General features: G+C 44.8%; 1 protein-coding gene across 2 annotated transcripts; it reads right to left on the reverse strand.

Moving 5' to 3' along the window:
* Positions 1-222: 222 nt before the first annotated feature.
* On the reverse strand, positions 223-26992 carry CLN3 (CLN3 lysosomal/endosomal transmembrane protein, battenin). Of its 2 annotated transcripts, none has more exons than XM_089684172.1 (15): positions 26917-26992; positions 21161-21248; positions 16608-16698; positions 14299-14355; positions 14086-14165; positions 11862-11947; positions 10475-10547; positions 8897-9040; positions 8137-8261; positions 5923-5963; positions 4686-4754; positions 4528-4583; positions 2037-2130; positions 1628-1774; positions 223-518 (listed from the first exon to the last, which is right to left on the reverse strand). In XM_089684172.1, exons 1-15 carry the CDS (start codon positions 26984-26986, stop codon positions 399-401), a joined length of 1341 nt encoding a protein of 446 aa, XP_089540298.1. In that variant the 5' UTR covers positions 26987-26992; the 3' UTR covers positions 223-398. The 2 variants fall into 2 exon arrangements, with proteins under 2 accessions (XP_089540298.1, XP_089540299.1); XM_089684173.1 differs by lacking the exon at positions 26917-26992 and adding an exon at positions 23560-23695.
* Positions 26993-27173: the final 181 nt, after the last annotated feature.

Below are 27173 nucleotides of genomic sequence, written 5' to 3' on the forward strand. Positions count from 1 at the left end.
AGAAGCAAATAAAATAAATTAATTGTTAGGGATTTAAATAGCCTTCAATCACCTGCCCTGTATGGCCTTGTCATAGAGAAGTGTTACCTTAGCACAGGCCACTTTACTGCTGCAAAACAGAACGCACCATAGTCACCCAGCCACTAGCTAGCAAGGCATTCTGGGACCTACGGTTCCTAACAGCTATAGGGCCAAAGCAAATGTAAGCCAATCCATTGCTGCTTTAGGGCGTTAATACTTTAATTTGGCATTTCTGTGTTGGCTCACATTGGGCGGTTATGTTGATTGTAGCCAGGCTCGCCCTTCTCTTCAAAAGCAGCCCAAATGACAGATCTCTATCAGCTCCCAGAATCATTGGGCGCTTCTACCTACAATCCTCTGCAGCACATCAGATGACATCACTGCAAGCCACAGAAGTAGTTATGAACAGGGATGGCCACGGCTCCGGAGAGGGATATTCCCAGGGTGTCCGACACGCAGGCAGCCGCCATGGCGAACTCCTTCTCCTCCGGTTTACTCTGTGGGACAATGTGAAATCAAATGTCAGATAATAACAAACATTTATCAAAGTGTAGAAAATAAGTCACCATCAAACCATCCTCCAGTGGGGACCCCCCCTTCTGGTGACAATTAAAGTTGAACTCCAGAAAACCTAGAATTTCCCCTTTTCAGTGGAGCTGTGCTTGCACTGCGTTAAAAGGTTTGTTTGTTTTTATTTTTTTTGGAAAAAAAACAAAAAAACACGTCTATACTTACCTGCTCTGCGTAATGGTTTTGCACAGAGCAGCCTGGATCCTCTTCTCGGGTCCCCTGCATGCTCTCTTAGTTCTTCTATTCTGTGAGGTGCCCCCATAGCAAGCAGCTTGCCATGGTGGCACCCGCTACTTCTTGTGTCCATTCACACACAGAGCTAGGGCTTGGCCCCACCCCCTCTCTCCTCATGGGCTGACTTTCTGTCTCAGCCAATGAAGAGGCAGAGACCAGGAACAGCTGAGGCTGTCTTGCACATTGCTGGATCTCGATGGGGCTCAGGTAACTATTGAGGGGGCTGGGGGCACTGCTGAAAACCTTCATGCATAGAATCCTTAAGGACTGATCCCCCACTCCCCATTACGGATTGGCACCTTTGGACATCCGGGGAAATGGGTTGTGGGGGACACACTGCGGGACCGGTAAGTGGCTGTTTTTTTTTTTTTTTTTTTTAAAAGTCAGCAGCTACAGTTTTTGTAGCTGCTGACTTTTATTTTTTGACAGGGGGAGTGGAACTCCGCTTTAAGCAATACCCATTTTTATCTGGGTTTCCAACAATCGCAATCACTGGCTATATGGCACACCCGAATAGACTACAAGTCCCAATATGCATCTTCATCTTGAAGAAACATAGGACATTTACTAAAGTGCAAATAGGAAATTATAAGTGCACATTAAATATTATAAAGGATGGACTTTAACAAATCAACCTTCCATCATTGGTCCCCATGGACTAAGCCATTAAAAACATGGACTGGTCAACCGTGCAACCCGATTACAGCCTTCATGGATAACTAAAAGAAACATTAAGAGCAGGGATCTGATTGGCCGCTACAGACAGCAGATGCTGATGTAGGACAAGCATGCTGGAACTCACCTCTACTGCAATGTTGTTGAAAGTGTTGACATATGCAGCGCCCCCCAGCAGCCCCTCAAATAATATAATTGCAAAAATTCCATACAACGTGAACTTGGGGAGGAAGAGGTAGTACACTCCGATCAGGAGGAAGGTGGCCAGTCCACACTGAGGAAGACAAACATATAAAAAGGTTATTGGCTTAAGAAAAAAAAAAAAAAAAAAGAAGATCTCTAATGCTGGCCACATGCATGTCGGCCCATTATGGCAGGATCACCAGTTATTTTAAATAATCCTGCAGATCTAAAAATATTGATAGCTTTTTATGATGACATTGACATGTTAAAACTTCTATAAAATTTTAGTGATGGAATTTAGATACACCTTACTTTAGTAACCTGGTGCACTTCTGTTAAACGTGTTAACCTACCTGGAGACATGCAAGGACCCAGATGTGTCTAATAGTGACACAGCGAACAGACGATCGAGATATAAACACTCCGGCCTGGTACAGCATCTGATACCTGAAAAGGAGACAAACCAGATGACAGACAGATTGGGGGGGGGGGGGGTTCTCCATGTATAATACATAAGGGGGGGGGGTGATATGATCTCCATGTATAATACATAAGGGGGGGATATGATCTCCATGTATAAGACATAAGGGGGGGGATATGATCTCCATGTATAAGACATAAGGGGGGGGATATGATCTCCATGTATAAGACATAAGGGGGGGGGATATGATCTCCATGTAGAATACATAAGGGGGGGATATGATCTCCATGTAGAATACATAAGGGGGGGGATATGATCTCCATGTAGAATACATAAGGGGGGATATGATCTCCATGTATAATACATAAGGGGGGGATATGATCTCCATGTATAATACATAAGGGGGGGATATGATCTCCATGTATAATACATAAGGGGGGGATATGATCTCCATGTATAATACATAAGGGGGGGATATGATCTCCATGTATAATACATAAGGGGGGGATATGATCTCCATGTATAATACATAAGGGGGGGATATGATCTCCATGTATAATACATAAGGGGGGGATATGATCTCCATGTATAATACATAAGGGGGGGATATGATCTCCATGTATAATACATAAGGGGGGGATATGATCTCCATGTATAATACATAAGGGGGGGATATGATCTCCATGTATAATACATAAGGGGGGATATGATCTCCATGTAGAATACATAAGGGGGGATATGATCTCCATGTAGAATACATAAGGGGGGATATGATCTCCATGTAGAATACATAAGGGGGGATATGATCTCCATGTATAATACATAAGGGGGGATATGATCTCCATGTAGAATACATAAGGGGGGATATGATCTCCATGTATAATACATAAGGGGGGGATATGATCTCCATGTATAATACATAAGGGGGGATATGATCTCCATGTATAATACATAAGGGGGGATATGATCTCCATGTATAATACATAAGGGGGATATGAGCTCCATGTATAATACATAAGGGGGGATATGATCTCCATGTATAAATACATCAGTGGTTCATATAGTGAACTCGGTGTAGAGTTATTCCCCCTGAGGTCATCACAGAGGTCAAGGGGGCGCTCTTTACTTCGGGAGGAAAAGAGATTTAATCTCCAAACATGGAAAGGTTTCTTCACAGTGAGAGCTGTGAGAATGTGGAATAGACTCCCTCAAGAGTTGGTTGTGGCCAGCTCAGTGGATTGCTGTGGGAAAGTCCTGGATTCTTTCTTGGATACACAGAATATAACTGGATATAACATTTACAGGGAAAGTTGATCCAGGGAATATCCGATTGTCTCTTGGGGGATCAGGAAGGAATTTTTTCCCAGCAGGAGCAAATTGGATCGTGCTTTGCTGGGTTATTTGCCTTCCTCTGGATCAATTGCGTGCATAGGATAACTATTTTTTTTTTATAGTTGGCTGAAAAGACAAAAGTCCATCCAGTTCAGACTAACTATGTAACATTAAATAACGCAAACAATAGGCAATACGCAGTATCCTATACCAACCAATCCGCGTTCAGCTTACACAGACCTACCTTCCCTTGGTTTGTCTCACTTACGGCACTTTGCACATTTAGGGGTTTATTTACTAAAGACAAGCGGAATTTGCACTCTGCAAGTGCAGTTGCTCCAGAGCTTAGTAAATTAGGTGAAGCTTCACTATGCAAAAAAATACCCAATCACACGCAAGGAAAAGAAAAGAAAACTGCATTTTTGCTTGCACATGATTGGATGAAAGTCAGCAGATCCTCTGCTTATTTACTAAGCTTTTGCACAGTGCAACTGTACTTTGTAAAGTGCACAGTCTATTTGCCTTTAGTAATTCAAACTTTACGTGTCTCTGCCAATGGTCTTTTGTTCACTTCAGACAAGTTTTGCATTCTCATACAAGTCTATGAAAACGTAAAACACGTTTGAAGGACGACAATTGTAAGTCTGTGGCACCTACCAATGAATTCTTTAGTGCAGAAAAGGCATGCTATGTACACTGAACGGTGTATTCACAGCTCACTGTACATTCATGACATGCTCCTCAGGTGCTGGGTTCAATCAACTTCTACACATACATAGGTGTTACACCAACCCTCGTTCATCAATCAAGACGGCAGAGACATGCTATGTACACTGAACGGTGCATGCACAGCTCACGGTACATTCATGACATATGCTCCTCAGGTGCTGGGATCAAATCAACTTCTGCACATAGGTGTTACGCCAACCCTCTTTCATCAATCAAGACGGCAGAAGAGACAGCATCCAGATGACAGAAGCCAGGGCGAAGATATCAGCAACTGAGGGGGAGCTCACAAATTTTGCATAGTTGGTGACATGACAGACCAAGGCTTGAGAAGGTTAGAGATTGAGTCAAAGAAATTGACTTACCATCTGTACTGCTCTGAGTGGCTCATAGTGATGTGAGGGAAATAAATTAATTCAAACTAGGAGAAAAAAAAAAATAAATAAATCACACAAATAATGATTTATTATTAGCCAGCACTGATTCAATGCTCTGTTTCCCACCACCGAAGAGCCGTACTCACCAGGCCCTGGTTAATGAAGTATTCGGCAAAATACACCAGAGACAGGGGAATCATATACTTCAGTAGAGACTGCAAGGAACAAAAAGGTAGAGACTGCATGAGACACCAAACATAGAAATATAGAAAGGTGATGGCAAAAAAAAAAAAAAAAAAAAAAAGAAGAAGACCTAGAGGTCCATGGAGTCTGCCCATTTCTTTTTTGTCTTAAAATTTATAGATTTTTTGTATTTTTTATTACTTTTTTGCCACCTCTCCAACCACTATCATACTTACATAGGTTGAAAAAAAATGTATATGGTCTTTTCAGTTCAACCAATTAAGGAAAAACAATGAACAGATATACATTAAAGATTGATCCAATTTGCTCCACCAAAGGAAAAAAAATTGATATTCCCAGGATGAACAATCTCTGGTGTTATCAAATGTTAACAGCCATTTACATTTTGTGCATTCAAAAATCTCTTGTATGGTTTCCAAACCTCTGGCTTCCTCACCATGTCTGGGTGAAGCCTTGTACCCCCATGCCAATGATCATACATCTCTACCAGACAGCCACTAATGCTTATCCTCCTTTCCCTTTCAACACCTCAGACATGTAATCTGAACAAAGCGCACATTTCCAAAGTGTTTACTTACCCCTCTCCAATGCTGTTTTTGGGTGTGGAGGTCCACTAAACCAGGACTGCAGATGTGCCTGGATTTCCTTTTCTCATGCCAGGAATCAGAGAGGAGTGTGGGATAGGAGAAGTCTAGAGATCAGCTTCAAATGTATCCTCTACACACTGAAAGTGTTAAACTGGCCATAGACACTTAAAATCTGGGCCAGTTCAGCAGGGACCTGCTGAGATTCGAAACATGTGAGGGCAGGCTGAATGTACCAAAGTAGATCAATTGATCAACATGGGTACAACCAGCCTGTCGAATTTTACATGCGATTATTGCTGGCGGCTATTATAGCTGCTAGCAGTAATCACTATGCTCTTCTGGTGGGAACAGCTAACCCCTCCCCCTAACCTACATGCCACGCCTGCCGGGAGAACACAGTATTTCCATGGGAGGGATTACTCCATCAAACACAGTCAGCGACTCGAGTGTTTTTTTTTTTATAAATATAAAAGTCCCTCCATCTATGGCCAGCTTTGACACTGGGCAACTAGTATTTTCAGAATGTAAAGCCAACCTACATATTCTCACAATGCAGGTTACCTTTGATACTGTTAAAGTATTCTTGTCTCACCTTAATTATTTTCCACTTTTGAAAGAGCGTCAGACGAGGACCTGTAAGAATACAGCAACAGTCACCCAAAACTCATATGAAATATAAGTAAAGTTCATTTTAGCATTCAAATAAGGTGAAGATGATCGGTTTAATATAGAGAGTTGTACCATATTGTATGTATTGTATGTATAGTAATTAGTCAGTGGCTATCAGGTACCCCCGCTCAACCATGAGGTTTCATAAAACAGTCTATAGATTCAGTTTTTCAACCAAAGTACGTACGATGAAGGTATGGAACTCAACCATAGAACGATTGTTGGTGGCAGATGCAGCATATGACAAACTGCAGTCCTCCTGGGATTTGTACAGTATATACAGAATGAAATGAAAACATCCAAAGAGTGCCAGTTCTGTGAGGAAAAACATCTCGCCAATGAAAAAGCTCAGAGAAGAATGGCCAGATGTGTGCAAAGGGACAGAAAGTCCACAGTTTTAATTCCACCGCTCTGCAAGCACCATCAAGTAGATCTGAATATTGTATCTCACATCCATATGATCAGTACTCTTCTTCTTTACACACCATTATAGCGGACAGCTCTTGTGACAGATAGGGATTTGCTGCAGCTTTGTGGAGAGCCGTGATCGGGAATGGTGAGACCAACTAGAGTGTTCCTTTTGCTGTACGAATCACCAAATTGTGGCCTGCGTGTCAGATGCAGCCCTTTGCTTACCTTTATCTGGCCTTGGGGCAGTATTCCTTCAATTGGCACCAACAGTGGGGCATAATTCCTCCCACTTATATAAAATGATAGAACACTAGTCATTCCAATGATACCAAAGGGGGGACACTATTCCTCCCACTGATACCAATGATGGGACACTATTCCTCCCACTGATACCAATGATGGAACACTAGTCTTCCCACTGATACCAATGATGGAACACTAGTCTTCCCACTGATACCAAAGGGGGGACACTATTCCTCCCACTGATACAATGATGAGACGCCATTTCTTTCACAGACAACAGTGATGGGACACCATTCCTCCCTATAATACCATTTATGGGTCACTATTCCTCCTACTAACCACAGGCACTATGTAACTGTTGGACTCCCACTGACCACCAGACCCCAGGCATTGTCTACTCCTGCTGATGCTGGGGAAATTTGTACTCCCAGTAGCCTTTTTCCAACTCAAAGATTCTGTTTTTTGAATATTCAATCTCTCTGACTTTTCGGTGGTACATCTTTCACTTGGATGTTATAAGTTGACCTCAGTGAATATAGCTCGATAAAACAAACTTTGTCTTACTTCATTTCAGATTGAAAAGCAATAAAATGTCATTATTCATCATTTAAAAAAAAGGGGGGGGGGGGCAATTCTTTGATACCCACTGTACAGTAATATGTGCTTCACAGGGCCAGGACAAGAAGTCAACAACTTACTCCTATAATTGCTCTTTACAACTGTGGTTGAGAAAATCTCCCTAGAGGGGAACAGCGATGAAAACCTCAAAGTGGTTCTAATTCTGCATGCAAGTTCTGGTAGCAGCTGTACATTAAAACCAATTTTTTTAGGTTTCAGTGGAGTGTGTGGATGTCTGTGTCCATGTTGGGGAGATTTTCCCTCTCTGCTTGTCCTAGTGGTCAGTGTTACTGAATGTAAGAGGAAATCTTCCAGCGGGAACACTATTCAGGTGACAACTGACTAAGAAAGGACTTACTTTCCTTTTGAAAGATTTGTTGTGCGCACAGGGCAGTAAGTAAAGAGCAGTCTCCCCAAGGTATGGCTTTAAAGGATTAGTTCACCTTTTCAGAAAAAAATAAAAAAAAAGTGATCTAACATTGTATAGACCCCCTACCTATGGCCTGCACTTTTATTCATGGGTGGTAAGCTGTCAATGCCCATGCAGCCAGTGCAGCGGTCCGAAGCTTTGAAATCCCCACTCTTCTCCCTTTTGTTTCAGCAGCTCTTCCAGGACAGATCAGAACGATGCTGTGTGCCGATACTGACCAATCAGAAATTGCTCTGATCCATCCTGGAAGCGCAATGCTACACTGGCTGCATAGGCACTGGCAGCTCATCATCCATGGAAGGAAATACAGCAGGGACAAGGGTGATGGGGAGGGCGTACGGTTTTAGTTTTTGATTTTTTCTGAAAAGGCAAACTTACACTTTAAACATACTGTTAACTATCTGCTGCAGTACAGTTCTATGGAGCAAAGAGTACCTGTCTGCTGGAGAGCGCATCCATTCAGCAGGGGTCGCTGGTGAGCTGGGATGTAGCTTTTGCTGAACCTTTCTGGAAAGCTCCAACAAGGAAGAGAAGGTGGTGGTAGCAAGAGGATAAAATAACTGAAACAGAGAAGACCATGAACCTTCAGTTTTTATTTTACCCAGGAGGTTCCCACAGGGTGTTTTTTTTATAGGCACCAGCAGCTTCTTTAGCTACAAAGATTCTATAAAACTTTATCCAAAATTTTTGATTGTATCAGGTTAATCCAAACATGTGGTTAACCCAGGGGTGGGCAAACGTTTTGACTTGAGGGCCGCAATGGGTTCATATATTGGACCCGGGGGCCGGACCAAGAGTAGATGAATGATGTGTATGTGTCATCCATAGTAAGTATAGTAATATTCCCCCATAGTAAGCATAGTAATTCATCCCCCATATAGTAATTCATCCCCCATATAGTAATTCATCCCCCATATAGTAATTCGTCCCCCATATAGTAATTCGTCCCCCATATAGTAATTCAATTTACTTACCTTTGCTCCGCGCGTTCCTCTCGCCGTGTTCCCGTGCCGTTCCGGTCTTCAGGGCGGACTGTGAGAGGAGCCTAGCTCCCCTCACGTTCGTCACGCTGCCCCGCCTACACACATCCTGACAGCCATCCTGACAGTAACGCTCCGCGGGCCGTAGTTTGCCCATTGCTGGGTTAACCTGATACAATTAATTCACACAGGAGGTGTCCAAGTCCTATACTCACCTTATCAGTAGCAGCGCGGGGATAATCAACATGACCAGCAAGGAGCTCCGGGGGGACAGACCAGCCGCTGTGAGTCCCAGATAGGAGAGGGCACCCAGGATACCAGCACCGCCTGTCCCAGAGGACCAATAAGACACCACATCACTGGTGGGAAGACACATGGGCCAATCAAAAAAAGGTAAGAAGAGGGGGGAGAAAAAAAAAAAAAAAAAAAAAAGATGGATTATACATGTATAGAGAACATTGGTCATTTGTAGACAGGGCACAAACTAACCATACAGAGGATGACTGCTGAAAACAGTTATATTTTACAATCTATATCTGTGAAGGTTTTCATTCATGCTATACCTAGTGGGAGTTAGTCATAATCAACTGGACTGGTCCTAAAATGCTGAAGTTTTGTAGCTCCACCAAGCTATTTCAGTTCTAAGGAATGTTAGAAACATACCCCAACATTAATATCCACCCAGGTAAACAGACACCTTAATCCAATCACCATGGAATGTGCTTAGGAAAATGGTGATTGCTCAAGAACAGAGTGGGAGGGATGAATGTGGTAGAACCACCCTGTTCTAATTGTGTAATCCTATCCCTGGTAGCAGTAAGTCTGCATAGGTGCCAATCCTTAAAGCGGAGCTCCACCCAAAAGGGGAAGTTCCGCTTTAAGGACTGCTCCCCATTAAGAGTTGGCACCTTTGGGGGGGCGGGGGGAAGCTGCTCCCACTTCTGGTCTGATCGCCTAGGCAATCGGAAAGGTGTCCTCCCTCCCTGTAGTCTTTTGGGACACGTGACAGGTCCCAGAAGACTACAGGAAAATTCAGGAAGTGCAGCGCAACTTGCGCATGCGCAGTGGGTGCCCGACTGTGAAGCCGCAAGCCATCACAGCCGGGTGCCCATACAGAAGATGCCGGTCTCCTGGAATACAGGACAGCTGGTGAAACGGGCTGCAGGGAACACACCGTGGGACAGGTAAGGGGCTGGTTTTTTTTTTTAAAAGTCAGCAGCTACAGTTTTTGTAGCTGCTGACTTATTTTTTGACAGGTGAGTGGAAATCCGCTTTAAACTTACATAGTAAATAGTTGTTTAATGAGTTCTAATAACTCCCAGTTTGTTTACCAGTGAGTGATGGGGGTCAAAACACAGATACTGGTTTGTGTGGTTAGGTTTGCAGACCCAAACAACCATAACACACAGAACTGATGAGGACTTGTCCATGTGCTTCTGACTGAGACACCATAAAATGAAAATTATGTCCTCAATGTGTCCAGCTCTCCTCAGTTTTGGCCCTTTAAGGGATTCAAGATAAGGATGTGGCACCCTAATGAACTGGAGTTGGACAGCAAAGATATGCAGTAAGCACTGTACTGAGTAATGCATGATTAACAATAAGGAGATGGGGGGGGGGGTTGGGACTAAGACCTGGAAACAACTGCGTCCCCCCCCCCGGAGGCATAAACCAACAGCACATACTTAGACTAATACAGGATTAACAAAAGATGGATAGTCATGTTCATCTCTAGCATTCCACTACTACGGTATGTTATTAAATAAAGAACAGTGCAGACATAAACTAGTTACCTGTGAAAGAAAGCTGTGAGGCTGAGAAAGGTGATCTCCCCCAATCCAGAGGACACGCTGGCAAAGACCACACCTGGGGGGGGACAGAGACATCAGTCTTTATGAGACAAATACAGAAGCTGCAATTGCCGAACCTTCTAAAAGTGCCAGTTGCCGGGCTGTTGCACTGATCTACTTTCTCAGTCACTGACAGACCAAGAATGAAGGGGAATAGAGTTCAGAATAAAAAAAAATGAAAATCAGAATTCCTTATCTGGCATACTTGGGCTGGAATCATAGTACTGAAAAGTAAAACAAAAAGAGCACCAACCTTGCTGATTACCTCAATGTGATTTTATTATAATGAGATATATACTCACAAACAAAGAAGTAAAAGAATATTGAAGTGCAAGACCTGAGCGAACTCTGAGGAAGAAGGGACCCCCCTTCGAAACGCGTCAGTAGAAATTTGAGAGTCTCCCCCTTGATGTGACTCACACTTCAATGTTCCTTTGAGGATCTTATACGCTTGTTTTACTTCGTGAGTATACATCTCATTTTAATAAAATCACAGTTTGAGGTAATGCGCAAGGTTGGTGCGCTCTTTGTTTTACTTTGCAGCACTGAACAGGCTTCCCCAGCCTTGTTAAGAGCTGCACAACCTTTGATCCATTGGTGGACAAACTTCCATAAGTGGTCTTCCCACCCATCCACCCTTGATCTGGGTCCCTGAGCACGAGGTGTTGTTTCTGTTATCACAGAACTGAAGCCAGAAGGCTGGTGTGGCAGCCAGGCAAATTTTTTCAAACGTGGACTATATGTTTCTGCTGTCACAGGGTTCCAGTAAAGCAGAACATCATGAAAATTGCCAAGCACAGAGAAGAGATGGCTATGGGATTTAAATGTTCTACACAGGGGGACCACACACACACACACACACACACACACACACACACACACACACACAATATATATATTTTATACTCAACCCAACCACGGCACCACCTGCTTGGAGTTTGCATGTTCTCCCTGTGCCAGCGTGGGTTTCCTCTGGGTATTCCGGTTTCCTCCCACACTCCAAAGACATGCTGGTAGGTTAATTGGCACCTGTCTAAAATTGTCCCTAGTATGTGTATGTATGAATGCAAGTTAGGGAGCTTAGAGATTGTACGCCCCTTGAGGGTTAGGGACCTTAGATTGTACGCCCCTTGAGGGTTAGGGACCTTAGATTGTACGCCCCTTGAGGGTTAGGGACCTTAGATTTTACGCCCCCTGAGGGTTAGGGACCTTAAATTGTACACCCCTTGAAGGTTAGGGACTGATGTGAATGTACAATATATATGTAAAGCGCTGCATAAAATTCATGGCGCTATAGAAGTAACTGAAATAAAATAAACAAAATACTCACCCAACAGGCTCACTGCTATGTGTGTGGAGAAGGACACAAGCAGGAAACTGCTGGCTGCAGTGATGATACACACACACACCCTGTAACTGAGAGACAGGAGACATGTTTCAAGAAACATCACAATGGGCAACCATGTGCTGGTACAATGGTGAACTCTGCCACGCTGCAATATTAGGCTCAATTCTAACTACAGTTGTGTCTGCTTGGAGTGAGTGTATTCCTCTACTAGTTGGCTAGCTGGCCTCTGACTTAATTATCATGTTTTGTGACTGTGGTGGGAACATTAGAGTGTAAGCTCCTCTGCTGCAGAGACAGATGTGACTGGCTCAGTGTTCTGACTGCGGTATATGTCAGAACCACATAAAAGTATAATAATGTGTGATTGTAGGAGGACATTAGAGTGTAAGCTCCTCTGCTGCAGATATTGATGTGACTGGCTCAATATTCTCAGTACAGCACTGCGGTATATGTCAGATCTATATAGATGTATAATAATAGTGTGTGACTGTGGGGGGAGGGGACATTAGAGTGTAAGCTCCTCTGGTACAGAGTGTGACTGGCTCAGTGTTCTCTGTACAGCGCTGCGGTATATGTCAGAGCTATATAAAAGTATATTATTGTGTGACTGTAGGAGGACATGAGAGTGTAAGCTCCTCTGCTGCAGAGACAGATGTTACTGGCTTAGTGTTCTCTGACTGCAGTATATGTCAGAACCACATAAAAAGTATAATAATGTGTCATTGTAGGAGGACATTAGAGTGTAAGCTCCTCTGCTGCAGAGAATGATGTGACTGGCTCAGTGATCTCTGTACAGCGCTGCGGTATATGTCAGATCTATATAAATGTATAATAATAGTGTGTGACTGTGGGGGGAGGGGACATTAGAGTGTAAGCTCCTCTGGTACAGAGTGTGACTGGTTCAGTGTTCTCTGTACAGCACTGCGGTATATGTCAGAGCTATATAAATGTATAATAATAATAGTGTGTGACTGTGGGGGAGGGGACATTAGAGTGTAAGCTCATCTGGTACAGAGACTGATGTGACTGTGGGGGAGGGGACATTAGAGTGTAAGCTCCTCTGGTACAGAGACTGATGTGACTGTGGGGGAGGGGACAGAGTGTAAGCTCCTCTGGTACAGAGACTGATGTGACTGTGGGGGAGGGGACAGAGTGTAAGCTCCTCTGGTACAGAGTGTGACCGGCTCAGTGTTCTCTGTACAGCAATGTGGTATATGTCAGAGTTATATAAAAGTATATTATTGTGTGACTGTAGGAGGACATGAGAGTGTAAGCTCCTCTGCTGCAGAGACAGATGTGACTGGGGGAGGGGACATTAGAGTGTGACTGGCTCAATATTCTCTGTACAGCACTGCAGTATGTCAGTGCTATATAAACGTATTATAATAATAGTGTGTGACTGTGGTCGGGAAATTAGAGTGTAAGCTCCTCTGCTGCAGAGATTGATGTGACTGGCTCAGTGATCTCTGTACAGCACTGTGGTATATGCCAGAGCTATAGAACTATTAAAATAATAATAGTGTGGTTGGAACATTAGAGTGTAAGCTCCTCTGGTGACTGATGTGACTGGCTCAGTGTTCTCTGTACAGCACTACAACATATGTCAGAGCTACATAAAAGTATAATATGTGACTGTGGTAGGACATTAGAGTGTAAGCTCCTCTGCTGCAGAAATTGATGTGACTGACTCAGTATTCTCTGTACAGCATTATGGAATATGTCAGAGCTATATACAGTAAATGTACAATAATATTAGTGGGTAGATTTACTAAAGCTGGTTCACTCAGAATCTGGTGCAGTTGTGCATGGTAGACAACCTGCTTCTAACCTCAGCTCGTTCAATCAAGCACTGGCAGTAAAACCTGGAAGCGGATTGGTTTCTATGCAGAAGTGAACCTGATATTGCACTCTTCAACTTTAGTAAATAAAGCCCAGTGTGTGACTGTGGGGGGGGGGACATTAGAGTGTAAGCTCCTCTATTGCAGAGACTGATGTGAATGGCTCAGTGTTCTCTGTACAGCACTGCGGTATATGTCAGAGCTATAGAAATGTATAATAATAATAGTGTGTGACTCTGGGGGGACATTAGAGTGTAAGCTCCTCTATTGCAGAGACTGATGTGAATCGCTCAGTGTTCTCTATACAGCACTGCGGTATATGTATGAGATATAATAAAATGTTGGTAAATAACAGACATGTCACTTACTTGTATGGAACCCGCTCTATGTAAAATGGCGCAGTAAATTTAATGAACAGCGTGGGCAAAATGTCAGCCATGAGGACGGCCTGTAGGAGAGAAAAATGATCCAAAAAGATATATGAAGCAGAAACGGAAATAAAGTGACAGAGAAACAGAAAGGTAAACCTCATCTTTAGGATTAAACAATAGCTGTGAATGGCAAGTCTGATGAATACATACAGCGGTGGAAATCTGATTGCAGTCATATCGGCTGCTGGTGGAGTTGGTAACATTCGCCTAGAATTAAAAAAAAAAAACGACATTAATTAAATCTGACCTCCAGTCTTTCACAGTTGTACCGGCTCCTCTCCTGAACTGAAAATGGCTTGCTCTGACATAACTGCACACTGTGAGCTTCTCACAATGTGCATTAGAAGCTGCAGCAGGTCAGATGGGGACGCCCTCATTTCCTGGTCCTTTCAGTTGTTGAGTTTCAATGCTTTCAGTCATGGAGGATCAGCATTATATGTGGGTATGCCAATGCAGCCCTCCTAGGAATGCACACCCCTTCAGACTGACATCTACCCATCAAGCTATTTTTATATATTTGTATAATCCCTTCTAAAAGCCAGTCAACTGCTTGCGTCAGGGCTGAGGGCTCTTGGAGCTGTGATGTTTTCAGCAGGCAATGTACAGCACCTTGCTGACTCCTCCCACCGGCCATGATATGCCTGCATTACATAAAGAAGAACAGAGACCCAGTGATTAAGCCAATCGGTCTAAAATAAGGTATGTAATGAAAATGCAATGCTTTTATTTAAAAAGTTCATTAGCATATTAACTAGCTGCCGACCGCAGATAGCCAAATGACGGCTGCACTGCGGCCGGCCAGTTCTGAGTGGACGTCATATGACGTCCTCCCAGAACGCGCTCTCCTGGGGCACGCACTCGGCGATCTCCGTGATCGCTGTGTCCTACAGACACAGCTGATCACGTGATGTGGTAAAAGGCCAATCACAGCGGCCTTTTACCACGTGATCAGCGGTGTCCAATGACACGCTGATCAGAGGGAAATGCAAGTGCCGGTTCTCGGCTGCACTTTCCTCACGTTGTCAGATCGTGAGGAAAGTACTGCCGAGAACCGTCAGTTGTCAGAGCGAGGATCGGCACCGATCATCAGGGCACCGATGATCAGTGCCCTGATGATCGGTGCCCAGCAGTGCCACCCGCAAGTTCCGCCCAGCAGTGCGCCCACTAGCTCCGCTTACCTGTGCCCAGCAGATCACCCACCTGTGCCCAGCAGTGCACCCACCTGTGCCACTCTGCAGTGTCACACACCTGTGCCCACCCACCAGTGCTGCCCAGCAGTGCCACCCACCAGTGCAGCCCAGCAGTGCTGCCAGTCAGTGCCACCAGTCAGTGCCCAGGGGTTGTGCCAGTCAGTGCCCAGCAGTGATGCCAGTCAGTGCCGTCTATCAGTACCGATCAGTGTCACCTATCGGTGCCGCATATTAGTGCCGCCTATCCGTGACACCTCATTAGTGCTGCCTATCAGTGCCGCCTATCCGTGCCACCTCATTAGTACTACCTATCAGTGCCCTTTAGTGCTGCCTATCAGTGCCCATCAGTAGTGCCCATCAGTGCTGCCTCATCAACGCACATCAGTGAAGGAGAAAAAAATACCTGTTTGAAAAATTTTATAATAGAAACAAAGAAACTTTTTTTTTTTTTTCCAAATTTTTTGCACTTTATTTTATTTATAGCGCAAAAAGTAAAGCGCCCAGTGGCGATTAAATACCACCAAAAGAAAGCTCTATTTGTGAGAAAAAAATGATCAAAATTTCATATGGGTACAATGTTGCATGACCGCGCAACTGTCAAAGTGCGGCAGCGCTGAAAGCTGAAAATTGGACTGGTAAATAAGGGGTATAAGTGCCTGTTAGGCAAGTGGTTAAGGAGGAGGGAGAAGGAAATGGTAGCAAAATGGAAGCAGGTCAAAGGTGAACTAAGGTAAGTAAAATAAAAAAAACATACCTACTTACCTCCATGCTAGTGCATCTGTGTGATTTTGCAGATATCCTATGCCAGCTGTATGTATGGCAACTCTGCAAACACATGACCACTGATCTCTCGTTAGTGGAGAGCAGTGACTGTCAGTTTACTGCTCTGCTCCTCCAGCACCCAGTGGAGCAGCAGGCTGGGGGAAGGGGTGGACGCAGCTTGCTCTGGCACTCAGCTGCACACTAAAAGGCAGAGCAATCTATCAAGCAGGTGGATCCCGACAATATTGCCTGGCACAGCTCTGCCCTATCAGCTGACAATAGCCCGCTACTAGCTGACTGTGGGTCACAGGAGAATAGTAAATGTACTCCTGAGATCCACAAGAGAAGTACAACCAAAAATCTTTGGTCATATTTCTCGTTAAAACTTCTTTTAACTTACTTTAAGTGTATATACTGACCTTGCTAAAAACACGACGACATTTCTAAACAAGACTCATGCATTGCAAGTGGATTCTGCCAATCAGCACCTGCCCCAGGATCACTCACCGTTGAAGTCTCATTGGTCTCTGTGTGGAGGATGTCATGGGCTGCACTCAGCATCACCACATAGGCAAAGTTATTACATAGACCCAGCAACCTGTGAGACAAGGAGGGACATATGGGACACAAAAATGTGACACAACAAGTTTCAAATATTTTCCATATAAACTGAACCTGTCAAGTAGAATTACTAAATACTACCCCCTCCGTGCAGTTGCCCGCAATAGCATAACAGTGTGTCTTGTGGAATGGTAGGTGTGGCCAAATGGTGCTTACAGTGGGAAAGCCTAAAGAGGCATAAAAAAACAAAAAACAAACAAAACAAAACAAAACAAAACAAAAAAACAGCCTACACTGTTCTGGGTCAAGAGATCGTACACAGAGTGCAAGGGTCAGGGATAAGTGACGCACAGAGTGCAAGGGTCGGGAATAACTAACACACAGAATGCAGGGGTCAGCAATAAGTAATATCCAGAATACAGGGGTCAGCAATAACAGTGTGCAAGTGTCAGAAATAAACACAGCGTGCAGGGGTCAGGAATAAATAACATGCAGAGTGTAAGGGTCAGGAATAAATAACATGCAGAGTGTAAGGGTCAGGAATAAGTAACATGCAGAATGCAGGGGTCAGCAATAAGTAACAGTGTGCAAGTGTCAGGAATAAATAACACAGCGTGCAGGGGTCAGGAATAAATAACATGCAGAATGCAGGGGTCAGAAATAAGTAGCATGCAGAGTGTAAGGGTCAGGAATAAGTAATATCCAGAATACAGGGTCAGCAATAAGTAACATGCAGAATGCAGGGGTCAGAAATAAATAACACAGCGTGCAGGGGTCAGCAATAAAACAGAATGCAGGAGTCAGGAATAAATAACATGCAGAATGCAGGGGTCAAAATTAAGTAATGCACAGAGTGCAGGGGTCAGCAATAACATACAGAATGCAGGGGTCAGGAATAAGTAACATACAGAATGCAGGGGTCAGGAATAAGTAATGCACAGAGTGCAGGGGTAATGCAGGTATCACCTCATGTGATCAACATGTTATTGCATTCTATGCTTCTAGTTTGACACCTGCTGCTCTCTGCAAGTATCTTCTGATATGTAGAGGACACGTGTTCAGAAAGGTTACTCAAACAGGATCACTTTTGTATCAATCCTCACATGGTTGATGTCTCATGCAGTGGGAATTCATAAACCTATGCTCAAAATTGACACAGTGTCTAAGTAGAATGAACACTAACAGTGCTTCAGTAAACATACTAACTACACGTGCCATACAGCAAATAAAGGCTAGAACTGGGCCTAAACATCTCAGGAATGTGCAAATATAAGAGATACAGCGGGTAAAATAAGTATTGAACACCTCACCATTTTTCTCAGTAAATAGATTTTTAAAAGGTGCTACTGACATGAAAAATTCCCCACATGTCTGTAACAACCCATGCAATCCATACATACAAAGAAACCAAAATAAATAATTTCAGAAATTAAGTTATATGTAATAAAATGGAATGACACGGGGAAAAAGTATTGAACACGCTAACTGAAATTTAATACTTGGTACAAATTCCTTTGTTGGTAATGACAGCTTCAAGCCGCCTCCTGTATGGAGAAACGAGTCGCAGGAATTGCTCAGGTGTGATTTTGGCCCATTCTTCCACAGTCTTCAAATCTTGAAGGTTCCGTGGGCCTCTTCTATGAATGTTGATCTTTAGTTATTTCCATAGATTTTCTATTGGATTCAAGTCAGGAGATTGGCTGGGACATTCTAGAAGTTTTTTGTTCTTTCTTGCTTAGAAACCAATTGAGAGTTTCCTTGGCTTTGTGTTTGGGATCATTGTCCTGCTGAAATGTCCGCCCTCGTTTCATCTTCATCCTCCTGGTAGATGGCAGCAGATTTTTATCAAGAATGTCTTGGCACATTTTTCCATTCATCCTTCCTTCAATGAGATGAAGTTTGCCAGTACCGTCTGCTGATAAACAGCCCCACACCATGATGTTCCCACCTCCATGCTTCACTGTTGGGATGGTGTTTTTGGGGTGATGTGCAGTGCCAAGTGTCCTCCAAACATGGTTTGTTTTATGACATCCAAAGAGTTCAATTTTGGTCTCATCTGACCAGACTGTATCCTCCCAGTATTTCACAGGCTTGTCTAAATGTTGTGCAGCAAACTTTAAACGTGCTTCAACATGCTTTTTCTTCAGCAATCTTGCACGTTGACATGCATACAGGCCATGGTGGTTGAGTGCATTACTTATTGTTTTCTTAGAAACAATTGTACCTGCTAATTCCAGGTCTTTCTGAAGACCTCCACAAGTGGTCCTTGGCTTTTGGACAACTCTTCTGATAATTCTTTTCACTCCTCTGTCAGAAATCATGTGAGGAGCACCTGGTTGTGGCCAGTTTTTGGCAAAATTATTTTCCTTCCACTTCCGGATTATGGCCCCAACAGTGCTCACTGGAACATTCAGACGTTTAGAAATCCTTCTGTAACCAATGCCATCAGTGTGTTTTTCAACAATAAAGTTGCGAAGGTCGAGAGAGCTCTTAGCTTTTACCCATCATTAGATGTTTCTATTGTGACACCTTCGTAATGAGACATTTTATAGCCCATTATGACAAGGCGCAGGATTTCTAATTACTGATAGAACTCAGCTGGTGTCTTGGCTCTCCATGCCTTTTTGCACCTCCCTTTCTTCATGTGTTCAATACTTTTCCTCTGTGGCATTCCATTTTATTACACATAATTTAACCGCTTCCCGACCACCCTATAGCAAAAATACTGCTACAGGGCAGCACGGGTGTGCGAAATCATGTATATACGCGATTTTGCATCCCGGGGTAGGAGGCATGCATGAGCTGCGCGCGTGCCCTACCCACACCGCCATTCGCGGCCGTCAATCACCGGGTCCCAGCCAGTAATTACCCACCGGTGCCCGGTGATTACCAAGCATCTCCGACAGGGAGGAAGACTGTTTTATTTACTAACAGTCTTCCTCCCTGTCAGCTCGGCACAGCACAGCCATCCATAGCAGTGTGATTACAGTGAAGCACCCCTCCCCGCCACCTAGTAAAACACTCCCTACACAGTTAACCCTTTGATCGCCCCTCATATTAACCCCTTTTCTTCCCAGTGCCATTAGTACAGTGTCAGTGCTGCCATCCGTCAGTGTTACTGGGGATGGCAGTGACACCAAGTCAGTTCCCCCCAAGTCAGTTCAGGAGGGTAAGTGGTTAATTAATGAACTTTTTGGTTTTGGTTTCTTTATATGTATGGATTGCATGGGTTGTTACCGACATGTGGTGAACATTTCATGATGATAGCACCTTAAGAAATATATTACTGAGAAATGCGGTGGCGTGTTCAATACTTGCTTTACCCGCTGTATGTGGACAGTCAGGTTTTGCTAATCAGCAGTTTCATATTCTCCAGAAACTCGGTGTGAAATTGCCTCAAGGTTCCCCATATCTGTGCTGCAGAGTAAAAGAGAAAAATGTCTCCCTCAGGCTAATGAACAGGCGATTTGGAAGCTGTGCTCACTGTTTGGATCCTGAGGCGCAGTGAAGATGATCTCAGGATGGGAGTTGCTTGCTTTAACCCCTTTGCTTCGGCGCCTTCTGGCCCTTTAAGTTTCAGAAGCCGGGAGGCGGGGTGGAGTTTTAGAGTCATGTGACCGTCGTGATTCGCTGTCACATGATCGGAAAAGGTCCCGATCGCAAGGGGAGATCGGGACCTTTCTGTGAGTCACAGACATATGTGCTGTGAGCGTGCATGGCGCCCGCTCTCAGCACATATGTATTTTCAAATGGTACGAAATATGAGGCCGCTCAAGGCCCAGACGCAGAGAGGCCGCATATTTGCATCTAGGGGTTAAAGACCAGTGACAGATTGGATAGAAGTGGGGACAACCCGAAGGCTCAAGTTAAGAGAACACTTAATTAGGGGCCAAGATAACCTCATTCCTTCTTAAAGGTCCAGAGACACAGCCAGGAGAAAAGGGGATCATTGCTTAATGCAGAACTCGTCTCTTGTTAAAAAAAAAAAAAAATAAAAGTCAGCAGCTACAAAAACTGTAGCTGCAGACTTATAAAACAGCCACTTACCTGTCCCAGGATCCAGCAATGTGCTCACTGCAGTCAGGTTCACTGGCCGTCCTGTGTCCCCGGTGCCAGCATCTTAAGTGTGGGTACCCAGCTGTGACAGCTTGCGGCTTCCCAGCTGCGTGCCCACTGAGCATGCGTGAGCAGCACAACGCTTTGTGAATGGTTCCTCATTCTTCTGGGACCTGTCATGTGCCCCAGAAGACTGCGGACGGGGGGCCTAGGTGGGCAAAGCAGAAGTGGGAGCAGGTACCTGTCAAAATCAGTACCCACTCACCTTCCCCCCCAGCTCCCCCAAGGTGCCAATCCTTAACAGAGAGTGGGGGAAGAGTCTTTAAATCTGAACTTCCCCTTTTGGGTGGAGCTCAGCTTTAAAGGATTTGGCACAGGACAGCCAGATTCTTTGTTAGACATTTGTTGGTTTATGGGCGGCCAATAAAAAAAGCTGTTCTTACCAAAAGGCTGCCAAGTTTCTCCAGTGGGATCCAGTCTCAGCCTGTGGTGCTGCTGATCCTTCTTCTTTCACTTCTTCCTCTGCATCGTCTATAAATAAAACAGAGAATGTCATTTAGAAGCCTACATTGGTGAAGCACAGGTTCAGTTTAAAGGGCAACTCTACCTTTTGTACAGTTGTCCTTTAATAGACCCCCAACACACCCTCCTGAGGTGTAAAGTACATACCTTTCTCTCCATTTCAGCCATATTTCCTGTGCAGCTCTGCCTGATGCCTCACAGCCTTAGCAATGCTAATGTCCCCTCGTGTCCTGGTACAGCTTTCCCATAGACATGCATAGAGCTGCAGCATGATATGCAGTAAGAAGAGGACTGTTTTTGTTGCCAAGGCTGAGTGGTGCCGGGCATTGCTGGAATGGAGAGAAGGTAGGTACACTATATTGCCAAAAGTATTAGTCAGCCTGCCTTTCCACGCACATGAACTGTAATGGCCTCCCAGTCTTAGTCCATAGGGCTCAATATTGAGTTGGCCCCGCCCTTTCCACACACATGACCTTTAATGGCCTCCCAGTCTTAGTCCATAGGGTTCAATATTGAGTTGGCCCCGCCCTTTCCACGCACATGACCATTAATGGCCCCCCAGTCTTAGTCCGTAGGGTTCAATATTGAGTTGGCCCCGCCCTTTGCAGCTATAACAGCTTCAACTCTTCTGGGAAGGCCGTCCACAAGGCTTAGGAGGGTGTCTATGGGAAGGTTGGACCATTCTTCCAGAAGCACATTTGTCAGGTCAGGCACTGATGTCGGGGGAGGAGGCCTGGCTCACAGTCTCTGCTCTAATTCATCCCAAAGGTGTTCTATGGGGTTGAGGTCAGTACTCCGTGCAGGACAGTCAAGTTCCTCCACCCCAAACTGGCTCCTCCATGTCTTTATGGACCTTGCTTTGTGCACTGGTGTGCAGTCATGTTGGAACAGGAAGGGGCCATCCCCAAACTTTTCCCACAAAGTTGGGAGCATGAAATTGTCCAAAATGTCGCCTTAAGAGTTCCCTTCACTGGAACTAGGGGGCCAAGCCCAACCCCTGAAAAGCAACCCCACACCATAATCCCCCCTCCACCAAACTTTACACAATGCAGTCAGGCAAGTACCATTCTCCTGGCAACCGCCAAACCCAGACACGTCCATCGGATTGCCAGACAGAGAAGCGTGATTAATCACGCCTGAGAAAACACCTCTCCTCTGCTCTAGAGTCCAGTGGCGGCGTGCTTTACACCATGGCATCCGACGTTTTGCATTGCACTTGGTGATGGAAGGCTTGGATGCAGCTGCTCGGCCATGGAAACCCATTCCATGTAGCTCTCTACGCACTGTTGTTGGGCTCATCTGAAGGCCACACCAAGTTTGGAGGTCTTTAGCTATTGACTCTGCAGACAGTTGGTGACTTCTGCGCACTGTGCGCTTCAGCATGCGCTGACCCCGCCCTGTCATGTGACGTGGCCTACCACTTGGTGGCTGAGTGACTGTTGTTCCCAGTTGCTTCCACTTTGTTATAATCCCACTAACAGTTGAGCGTGGAATATTTAGTAGCCAGGAAATGTCACGGATGGACTTATTGCCCAGGTGGCCACCTATCACGGGACCACGCTTGGAGTCACTGAGCTCCTGAGAGCGACCCATTCTTTCACCAATGTTTGTAGAAGCAGTCTGCATGCCTAGGGGCTGGATTGTATACACCTGTGTCCATGGAGGGGATTGGAAGGCTGGCCATACATTATACAATTATCTTCCAATTTTCTTTAGATTTACCTTCAACTATGTAGTGCAAGGGCCGGCCTAATTGGATACAACTGAAAGTGTTGTTTAGGTTTGTCCTCCTATTATATGGTTTTTGGTAAATCTAAACCAAAAATCTCCAGATAATTGTATAATGTATGGCCAGCCTAACACCTGAATCACAGGATTTGGGGGGGCGAGCACGATACGTCTGGCAATATAGTGTATATTGCACAGCACCCGAGGTTGGGGTGAGGCCTGATTATAGTACACTTGTTCTTTAAAAATGGTCTTTTCACGAAGGGGGTAAAACCTTCCAGAGGTCAAGTGGTTAAGAAACAAAAAAAAACAAAAAAAAAAAAACAAACATCAATAGGAAATAATAGCATTATATTACAGTATATCTTCTGAAAAGCAGAACAAATGATAACAATATCTGCCTTCTGTGACATAAACAGGCTAAGTCGCCAAATCTGCGAATGTCCCTGGAAATATGAACCATCTGGTGACTCTCCAGCTACAATGCACTGCGTAACAAAGGCCACAAAGACATGCTGGGATTGCTAGTCCCACAACAGCCCCCGCCCGGTTACTGCTACCCCCCACCCCAGCAAAGATGTGCCCCTCTCACCCTCCCAGTCGGAGTCTGAGGTCCCCCCAGTGTCGTACACCCTCCTCTCCATCTTCACCCTTCCAGCTCTGTACATATATTCCACTTCCTGAAGGGGAGGGCTCTTCCTGGTCCCTGGGAACACCCCTGTCTGGTTACTGTTACCAGGGAAGGGAAGCTTTAAAGGGCCAGTGTCCAGGGAATGTGCAGAGAGCTGCATCCCAGGATCTGAAGTCATAGAAAGGCCACTGAGGTCCAAATATCGCCCTCTGTTTCTAGGGACAGACGTGATTTGTCCTTGGAAATATCAATATCCCACCGTAATACAATTCCCTCTCTTAGATAGGAGGTCTTGCTGCTGGAGAATTCAAGATTTATAAGAAGTCAGGAGCAGGGGCGGACTGACAGCTCATGGGGCCCCTGGGCAATAGGGGATCATGGGGCCCCTGTGTCCTTGCCCAAACTCAAAAAAGCCTATGAAAAAGGTACGGGGCATCTCATGGGGCCCCCTACTGACTCGGGCCCTTGGGCAGTGCCCGAGTTTCCAAATGGTCAGTCCACCCCTGGTCAGGAGCAGAGTTCACCTAATATTGAAATATTACTTTTGGGTGACTGGCACTTAATACAAAAAAAAAAAAAAATGTTCCTGAAACCTCAGGGCCTCTTCCCATCAGATACAATGGAAATCGCACAGATAAATCCATCACATGTATACATGTTTGCATGCAATTTGCAATGCGTTGTGTTTTGTGAAATGTCGCTTTTTTGCATGCAATAAGATGCATTTTTTTAAACTGTATTTTTTTCAAAGACCTGCATTCACATGCACTGCGTCGCGGCAACACGTATGTACACATGGTGTTGCAGAAAAATGCAGGCTGCTCCGCTTTCTTCAAACACATGTATCTGCAAGGCATTGGTGTGTACTACACCTATTGGGAAACATTTGTTTTTATTGTCATTGAGTTTGGTATACATTTATCCGAGCGCATCTGGTGTGAACAGGCCCTTAATCTGCCATGAAGGAATATGGAAGCTGCCATTAGTGACCCCTGAGCCTAGGTTCACACCTATGCGGCCGCGTTTTGCACGGGCACGAGAGCCCATTCATTTGAATGGATTCCTGTGACACGCAGGGAAAGAAGACCCTGCACTACTTTAGAAAACGCAGCCCGCACAGGAAAAAAAAAAAAAAAACGCAGCAAGGAACTATAATGTGTTTGAACAATGCATTGCAGTACATTCACATCACACACTAGGGCACATGTGTTAGACACACAGTAAGATGTGATGTGAGGTGTGAATGAGCCCCAAATCTCTTCCAATAACTATTATGGATGCAAAGTACTAATCTTATTCTGTGTTCTAAACGTATTTTTAGACAAAACATTACAACCCACACTGGGACGAGATCATCCAGCGCCCAGGGCAAAGATGCCAAATTGCGCCCCGCCCCTTTGCAATCTTGAGAGGGAGCCCACACCTCCTCCTGGCTCTCTCCTCCTCTCCTTGACTGTCACAGATCCACCCCACAGCGACTAGCTAACCAAGGCACGCACGTCCGGTTGTGACTTGGGGTAAGAGGGACTTACTTTGAATATATACACGTACAGTATATAAGACAAGCCATGATATACTGTCACAGCCCGCATTACCTCTGGCCACCACTAGAGGGAGACTACTCCAATCCAGCTGGCTGACCGACCACACACACACACACACACGCACACGCACACGCACACGCACGCACACGCACACGCACACACGCACACACGCACACACACACACGCACACACACGCACACACACGCACACACACAACCCCCACCCCCCCACCCCCCCCTCTAGGATTCTTCCAGCTATCCTATAAGCCAGAACCCCGGAGTTAATCACTCTTCCACTGTCCACACCAGACACACCACAAACGGTAGCTTGCCACCACCCAACAGTTTTTGACTGCTCTGCTGGGCCACCACACACACACAGATCTCCGGCTGGCAGACCTGTTACCTTTACAATCTGCACGCAATCTGCCAACATGCAGTGCAATTGCATACAGATTGGCAATGAGCTTGACCGAGCATATAAAGACACTGCAATACAATACAATCTCTCCGGAGATATGAGCCCCAGCTTAAGTACCCAGAAGTCACTTATTAATTTTATGATTTAATATCCTGAAAGTGGGCAGAGCATAAAATATGTACAAAGTATAAAAAGTGACAGAAAATACAAGACACACAATTGGCTATTGACTATACAATAAAAGGGAGTAAAAACAAGTAAAACTTCTACCAAGAGTTATCCTGCGACTGGAGCAAGTCAGAGAAAGTCTGCGATCTGCCAGTTGATAGAACTAGCTCCATATGAATCACAACGTCCATATCTCAGGGTCCTCAATTTATGGGAATATGGACGTAGGCTGGACATTAGTCCTTGGCCAATCGACTCGGGGGGGTGTTCCTGTACCAGCCCACAGGACATTCTGAGTACTGAAATGCCCGAAGTCGATTGGACCAGGAACAGTTTGAATCACCAAGTCAGGGATTGAATTTCTGACACCAGCGCATCAGTCCGATCGCGACAGTACCAATCGCTGTTCAGCTGTCGCAATCAGGTGCAATATAACCGTTTTCTGCATTTCTCTGGGATTCTACATAGGCTACAAATACAGTTTTACATGCAGATGTAGCCTACAGTGTATCCAATCAGAAGGAAGGATTTTCATCTCTCTGCAACTAATATTTTAGCTTTTATGAGAGATGAAATATATTCCTTTGATCTGCTGATATACTTTAGAGCTCCTAGACAGATCGGAGCCTTCTCTTGGTCTCCTGCTGCCTCTGAAGCCGAAATGTCTAGAAGTAGGTGACAAGTCTTATTGGCATCTAGGTGTCACCTCCAGCCCAGAGGATGCTCTGTGTTTTCAGATGTTGAGTGGTGATCATATGTCTCTGAACACATCCTATTAACATGGAATGAAGCTAAATCTACAGTCATATTTCTACTGATCACATCCCAGCTACTCAAACCTGACATTTATGTTACATTGCTGCTTCCAGCGGTGGGCTGACACAAGCAGTGATGCCACTGTCACTACTCCTGTCCACCTCTTGTCCCAACCCGGATTACAACAATAAATAGATATATGATCAATCGATGAATAGATAGATATTCATCCACATCTGGGGACAAAAACCATGCAAGGAAAATTCATTAATGTCCCTGGAAATTTGGGACAACTGGTGACTTCCCTCCTACAATGCACACGTGCACTGAGTAACAAAGGCTACCAAGGTATGCTGGGGCTTGTAGTATCAGAGTGACTTTGTAAGTTTAATCCCCCCCCATCCTCCCGGAAGGGATCTGCCGCTCTCACCCTCATCATTGGAGTCAGGCCTCCCTCTGATGCTGGGTACCTCAGTCATTGTCCACGTGAACTCTCTCATCTTCAACATCTCTGTTTAGATAGATAGATAGATAATTATTGATAGATAGTGAGGGATTAGCCCAGTAGCAGATTGTGCTTGACCCCCTGGATGGGTCAGAACACTGAAAGAGGCTCAGCACAACAGCAGGATCTTGGTGGATAAAGTTGTGCTTTATTTACAAGTGTGGTGAACACACAGTGCATAT

Source organism: Staurois parvus, unplaced genomic scaffold (genome assembly GCF_062004578.1).
Source record: "Staurois parvus isolate SC_StPar_1 unplaced genomic scaffold, SC_StPar_1.0 ptg000338l, whole genome shotgun sequence".
NCBI classification, from domain to species: Eukaryota; Metazoa; Chordata; class Amphibia; order Anura; family Ranidae; genus Staurois; species Staurois parvus.